This window comes from Alligator sinensis, unplaced genomic scaffold, assembly GCF_000455745.1.
Source record: "Alligator sinensis unplaced genomic scaffold, ASM45574v1 scaffold420_1, whole genome shotgun sequence".
Classification (NCBI taxonomy): domain Eukaryota; kingdom Metazoa; phylum Chordata; order Crocodylia; family Alligatoridae; genus Alligator; species Alligator sinensis.
Window position 1 is genome coordinate 1,279,759 of NW_005842298.1, and position 7,625 is coordinate 1,287,383.

Sequence of the window (7,625 nt, forward strand, 5' to 3'; positions counted from 1 at the left end):
GGGGGCTGTGGGGTGGGGGGTAGTGTGTGCTCCCTGGTGGACCAGGAAGTGGACTAGCAGTGCTTCTGGTCCACTTAGCGTATGCTACTGAGCATGCTGGGGAGGCTCCCGTGCTTTTGTGGGGCACTGCATCTGCCCCAGCACTTCAGCATTCAGAGCCCCTGCTACCTAGACGTATGTAGAAAAAACATTTAAAGCTGTATCTACATCCAAATCTCTGAATTAATTCGGAGGGTTCTGAATCGATTCGGAGAAATGAAAGGGTCCTCTGATTAGATTCAGATTTGCGGATTTGGCCACCAAATCTCTGCTGAATCGAATTGGGGACTAAAGCTTTGCACAGCCCTAATATGTATGCCAAAAGAAAATCTAACTATTGGATGCACTTTACAAACATGCTGCTGTAGAACTGGGGTATTCTAATTTTACAAAGATGTGTTAATGGAGAAGATATTGGGTATCTTATTCTGAGAGAGGTTGTTAAGGCCAGTAATAGTTGTGGATCAGCAGGACAAATGTATGAAGCTGTAGAAGGAAACCTGGGCTGCTGACTTGGTAGAGATTCTTCTGCATAAGTTATGGGAAAACAAATCTCAGGGGTGTGCAGGACAAATGCTCAGGGCATGCAGAATGATGGAGCCCAGGTACCAGAGGTTGCATTGTTGTAGGAGGATGTAAGTTCTCTAGGGGGGACCTCCTACATTCTTCTGCAGGTGTTGTGTAGCTATTGGGTGGGGTGGGTTTATTTCATCATGCATCTGCTCAGAACCAAGCTCATTTAATTAGCATTGTGACTACCAACAGAGGTTAAGGTGACAGTTTTTTTTTAAAGCAGTAAAACATAGGTCACAGGTACAGATTGGTGCACATTTCTGTCCATCACCCTAGTGCTGAAGGCCTAGACCTAGCTATGCTGAAGTTAATACTATTTTTGTTTTGGAAGCATAACCAAGCAAGTGACAGTAGTTAAACATTCAGGGGTAGCAGTCTTCTCTGAGGGAAACTAATATGTAGCATCAAATGTAATTTTTTTTTCCTTGTCACTCAGAAATTGCTCTCTGAAAAACAAAAAACGCCCCCAGCCCCTGAAGTGACAAATAGTGGCATGTTTTAGTAATGGGAAATGAGGATTGTCGGGGATAATGAACACAGCACTTGAACTGTGCAGAATTGTTTTACTGCTCTCATGTGAATAAGATATGGTGGCTTTGCACTACTATGTTTCTCCATCTCTAAAGTCTCTCTTTAGAATGCTTAGGCCAGTACTTACCTGAGTTCACTTGCTTTGTGCTGCCAGCTTGCAGCGTATAAGAGCTAAGCATTCAGTCAAGTTTCATGGGCTGTTTTGGATAGATTAGCCAATTGCTCGTCAAGAATGACAAGGGGGTGGAGTGCCACCACCCAATGCCCCATGCTGCCACTGTTCTGCCTCTTGCATGGAGCGGAGTGGAGGAGCTGGGGCCAGTGCTGCTGGCTGGACCTCGGTGCAGCTTTGGAATCATGGTAGCACTCCTGAAATAACAAACAAAGCATCACAGACAGACAGACGTAGGCTTTTATAATATTAGATATGATTACGACTGAGATTTTTAAGGTAAAGGGGTGATGTGATGACCTTAAATTTGACCCTTCTCCAAATGTTAATGGGTTAGATGTAATATCCAGAACAACCTCCTATATTAGCTGAGGCATTAAAAGATCTACAATTAACCTTTGTTGGTTGTTTGGTTAATTATCATACTACTCAAAAAAAAAAAAAAAATTAATTTCCTGTTTGGGTTTTTGGTTGTAGCCGTGTTAGCCGAAGGCAAGGTTCTTTTGGTAGATGTGATATCTTTTATTAGACCAACTGAGTAGTTGGATAATTCTTTGTAAGCTTTCAGGTACAACCACCCTTCTTCAGGCATGGGAAGTCTCTGTTCTGAGACTTCAAGGAATGAGAGAAGCTAAAAGTGTGATGGGATATGTCAGTGAGAATGTAAATAGGTGGAAATTAAGAAAACAAAAGGTAGAGCAGGGAAGGGGGGGGGAACCCAAAGGTAAATAAGGGAGACTCTACAGGAGTATTAATTTAAGGTAGAAAAGAGGCCGTCTGTGGAAAAAGTAAATAACTGAAATTAGGAAGACAAAGAGCAGAAAAGGAGGAGAGGGGGGAGGGAAGGAAGTGGGGGTAGGGGAAGAAAAGTCCTAAGAGGTCAGGTCTGGCAGGTATCTGGTGAATCAGATGTCAGGCAGGTAGTAATGTCTCATAAATCCAATGCCTGTATTGAGTTCATGATTTTTGGATACAAAAAAATCATGGACTCATGATCTGTGAACTTTGTGTTTCAGCTGCAACTTACTCCACCATTTGCATCTACTGAACTAGAGCCAACATTATAAGTACCTGAAAAATTATTTGTGAAATTATTGTGAGAAATTGAGTTCTCATCTTCAATGTTTTCCAGGAGGTTCTTACAGCTCTGGAGAGTTTTAAGTGCTATCACCACATCTGGCAAAAGGATAAGGAGGAAGCAACTGATCAGTTTATGGAGGGGAACCCTTTACTGTCTGAACTTGAATCCCAGATCCTCTATTTCAGAGACCTGGAGCTGGAGATAAACTCTGAGCCTGAATACATTTGTGTGGGAGCTGTTGCACTCTACACTGGTATGGTAGTTAACAATATCATACAATGAAAAGTAAATTTTCCTGTTCAACTTGAGTTTATTAATAGTCATAGAAGCAATTGCTGAGACTTGTCTTAAATTTGACTTTTAAATTTATCTCCAGAACTATTCTTTTGACAAATACAAGGATTCTATGGAGCAACAGCATCCTAGGTTTCATCAGCCTTTTTATTGTTAAAACCTTTTTTTACCTATCACTGTTTAAACTTTATACATGCAGTTTCAGTTTCAGCAAGTTTAAAGTTAAGGAAAGAGATCATTATTTTCCTTTTAAACTTGGCATCATTTCATAAAAATGTTGAAAAATCATTAGTTTGGGGAAAGGAATGGGGTACAACGTGACCTTGCAAATGGTACTGTTAAATGGGCTAATTAGTATTTGAAATTTCTTAGGAACCTCCATGGGTCCTCGTGTTCTGGGGGGTGAAGTGGGGGACAAGTGTTTACAGGAGAGAGAAATGTAATCTTAGTGGCCATTGACCACAAAATGAAAGCTCAGCATATGTACCATACTTTTCTATATATTCTTTGCCTGCTTGCATATGATAGAGTACTTCCCCAGGCTTTAGTTTAAAATCCATTTAACAAGTTGTATATTCGTGAGAGAAGTTGTCTTCTATCTCATAACTATTCATATAGGTCATGTAAAAGTTCACATGTGAACCATCACATGAACTAAAAATAGTATGTCTTATGCTTTAATCTTGTTTAATAAACTAGTTCTAAGAGTTATCTGAAATCTTAGACCTTGTTACTAATCTGTCTCCATCCAGGTAGTCAGAGATGAAAGCTTTCATTTTCAAGGGGAGCAGTTTTATGTTACACATTTTAGATCTTGCCTAAGAATACTATCCCATGGTAACCAAAATTGGAGTTAGAGGCTATGATGAGCTGTCCAGATTCCCACAGAAGCTGGGATGGTTAAGAAATGACAGTAAGCACTGTCAGTCACACCTGAAGCACCTCTAGTATTCAGAGCTGTGGGAAAGAATACTAGGAGGAGAGGGCTTTATTCACCTGGGGCCTGACTAAGAAGCATCTCCAGGCCACTGCTCTTACATGGGGAGATACCTGGCTATAGCCTGTGACTTGATAGGAGTATGGCTTGTCAGTGCTCTTGGTGGAAAGATAGATGTGACATTAGGTAACTTGGATTTACCTTGGACCTGATGATGATGATGATTTTTCTGGGTCATGACATCGTGTGCCTTATTGGAGGGGAAGGAAGAGAGCCGTCTGAGAGCTGAGCCTGGAGTGTAGATACAGTAATCTTAGGAGTTAAAAACTAGCTCTGCTGGTGTAAAAACTTTTTTCAATACTAGTGTTTCTGACTCTGGCCTATCCATGATGCTGCTGCTGAGGGGAGCTGGTTGAATTTTCTTATTATTCTATGCAAAAATATAAACAACCAGAATAGGCAAGCATCAGTTAAAGGAGAAAGAGTGGAGGCAGCATTATCTTTCTCTACAAGAAGGTAATTGAAGCAGCAGTTTAACATGGTGTCAGTTTTCCTCTAGAACTTCATGTTGCAGGTCTGGAGCTCAAACACCAGAGTCTGTTGCTCCTTAGTGGTCAGGTTTGCCTGCTTTACTCTCTGCCTTTCTCCGCACCTCCTGCTTTCTGCTTGCCACTCCTTTGTATTAAATATATGATGCATTTTGTGAGTCTGCCTTGTGAAGCTGGAGTAACCCCTTTAGGTACTTTTTCCCTTTTGGCATGGTCCTCAGGTCTTCTCTGCCACCAACACAGTTTCTCGGATGCTTGCCTCCCCCTCGGGATAGTTTCTCCAGGGTATGCTTCCCCTTTCAAATCAGGCCACAGAGAGCCCTCAATGTAGTCCATTGTGCTGTCCACCTTTGGCCTGAACCAGCCTTGGACCCCTGGGCTCCATCTGTTTCTGGTCATATGACTCCTAGCTTGCTTAACTGAGCCCAAGGGTTTCTTATTAATTCCACAACTCTGCTACAGCCACCACTTCAATAGCACCCTATTGAAGGTTCAGCACCCTATCCCAATTGCTGCCTGCCCTAAGTAAATGGCTCGTCACCTGTCACTGCCTTGGAGGCATGACTTCTGACTTCCTTTTGCCACCTATTCCCTTCTGCTTTCACTCCTTGAAGTTATGGGCTACACTTGATACTTGCCCCCTTTCAAGCAAATGGAAAAGCTTCCACAAGTTAAAAGAACTGGCATGAGTTCTGTTTGGTTTCTGTAAGTGTACAAATTCATTATTAATATTTCTTAAAATGGTACTTACCATATTGAATCTTGATGTTTAATGAACGGAAGTTGGAGTGGGTGTGAAATTAATCAATCTCAAAAAGGCATGTGTAGCTTGAATTTCCATTGCTAATAAAGTGATGCAGGAATAAAAAAATATAACTTCATGAAGAATGACCCATGGGAAGAGTGCAGGTCTCACAAATAGGGTCTGGAGCAGGGAGCCATTAGAATGCAGTTGCTGGTTCTCTGAGAACAGTGGTTGGGGGTGAAAGAAGTTTCAAGATATTGGCAGTATTGTGTGCTGCAATGAAATGGTGTAGTGTGTTAGATTCATCCTCAGGGAGGCTGGTGGGTGGGGGGTGGAATTAATTAGCACAGCTCCAAGAGCCATACTAATTAAAAGCTCCTGGAGTGTTTTATCTATCTAACTATCTATCTCAGTGTCTCTGCACTGAAAATGGCAACAGGATGCTTTGAACTAAAGCTCATCAAACAAGCTTTAGTTTAAAGCACCCCATTGCCATTTTTCAGTATGGGGATGCTGATGCACGTGATACTGGAGTCTGGAGTGCAGTAATTTCCATGTTCCAGCATACTCAATTAAGTCTGCCCCGATGCACTGGAATTACAGCACATTGGAGCAGACTCCATTTGTGTGAATGCCTTCAGTAACTAAGACCCCCAAGAATGTCTTGAGGTCAGAAGCTGGGGGAACTTGATCAAGGGGGTTGAACTGGGGAGTCTGGGTGTTCTGAGAGTTGGCTGGCCCTGCTGTTTTAGGCTTATTCATTTCAGTATTTCTGGAGTCACTATGCTTATTACTGTCTGCAGGCACACTGCCTCCAACCTCTAATGCTCAGTGAGTCATAGGCCCTTTTATTTGGTATTATTAAAGGATAGTTAGTAGCATTAGTGCATTAGTAGGAATGATGCCAGCAGATCAAGGAAAGTAACTTCCCCCTCTATTCTGCACTGGTGAGGCCACACCTGGAGTAGTGTGTCCAGTTTTGGGCCCCTTACTACAGTAAGGATGTGGACAAGTTGGAGAGAGTCCAGCAGAGGGCGATGAAAATGGTTAGAGGGCTGGGGCACATGGCTTCTGAGGAGAGGCTGAGGGAACTAAGCTTATTTAGTCTGAAGATGAGAAGACTGAGGGTGGGATTTGATAGCAGCTTTTTACTACCTCAAGAATGGTTCCAAAAAGGATGGAGCTAGATTGTTTTCGGTGGTGACAAATGACAGAAAAAGGAGTAATGGTCTCACGATGCAGCAAGGGAGGTTTAGGTTGGCTATTAGGAAAAACTTTCTCACTAGGAAGGTAGTGAAGCATGGAACAGGTTACCTAGAGAGGTGGTGGAATCTCTATCCTTGGAGGTTTTTAAGGCCTGGCTTGAAAAAGCCCTGGCTGGAATGATCTAGTTAAGGATGTTCCTGCTTTGAGCACAGGGTTAGACTAGATGACCTCCTGAGGTCCCTTCCAACCCCAAGTTTCTATGATAAAACCAAATTCTAAACAAACAAATTGCATTTTTCAAAATGAAATAATTTTATAAACAGCTTTTCTTTTAAAACCTTCTTGCTAAACTTCTCCAACAGTCAAGAGAATAGGAAACCTTGGCAGTAATGGCCTGAAAACAAAATCAGTGGCTTGATTTGGAAAAGTGTGGCAGTTTAACAGAGTAAAAATTTGAGAGCTGCTTTTCTGGAAACTATGTAAAATCAACTTGCATTGTTTCTTCTAGCTGATCTGAAATTGGCACTGACTGCAGAAATAAAGGCCTGGATGACTGAGCTAGGACATTACAGTAACAAAAATTACAGGACTGAGATGGAAAATATCTTCACATTTGTAGAGGAAATCAGCAAGAAACTAAATCGCCAGATAAAGGATTTGGATGACATAAGAATAGCTATGGCTGCCTTAAAGGAGATAAGAGAGCTGCAGATCCATATAGACTTTCAAGTGGGACCTATTGAGGTAACTGAAAGGAGTGATACAGATGTGTTAGTAACTGGTGTTAATAGAAAATATTTTACCCAAATATAAAATTTGAAAGTGCAATTCATTTATATTTTTACTAAAAAATGAATGAGTGTTGTAAAGTTTAAACAATAAAATGGCTTGGTTTTGTAAAACCTACACTTGCAGCACTCCCATTAGGGCAAAGGCAGATTCAGGTGTGCAGAAATATGGTTTGTTAGCAGTATTCCTTTACTGCTAAGACAGAGGTCAAGAAGGGTAGATCAGGGGAAATCTCAAATGAGAGACATGACAGAGAGGTCTGTGGTTCCTAAGTCATAGAGAGCTCAGAGTTATGGAAAGATGAAAGATGTGACTGTTAAATGAAGAGCCCAAGAGGAGATATGAAATATGCTGCATTGTATACTATAGTATGTAGCTTTAACTGGTCAACTGAGTTGGATCCAGTGTAGGTTCTAGTGTTGCTGGAAAAAGACAAGCAACAACTCTATACTGGACTATGTACATTCCACCTGTCGGAAGTAGGGTAAGAATATGTGAAATGCGTATCCATGCATACAAATACATGAAATATGCTAATGTTCGTATGAATATGAACTGGTAAGCCAGCTTAGTTGCATGATGCTTTTAAATATCTTGGCATGCTAGAAAGGATTTGTACCTTTTATCATTATGTATGATTTTACAGAGGTATAATTAGATTTGCTTTACTTTTAGTACATCTCTCTCTCTTCTTCCCCCCCCCCCCCCCC

General features: G+C 41.4%; 1 protein-coding gene across 1 annotated transcript in view; it reads left to right on the forward strand.

Annotated features, from left to right (window-relative positions):
* Positions 1 to 7,625, forward strand: part of DNAH5 (dynein axonemal heavy chain 5) — a 291,360-nt gene that overhangs the window by 115,523 nt on the left and 168,212 nt on the right. The window contains exons 23-24 of the mRNA XM_025209635.1: positions 2,448 to 2,649; positions 6,635 to 6,870. Coding sequence (XP_025065420.1) covers positions 2,448 to 2,649; positions 6,635 to 6,870 — 438 coding nt within the window. The remainder of the gene's footprint in view (positions 1 to 2,447; positions 2,650 to 6,634; positions 6,871 to 7,625) is intronic.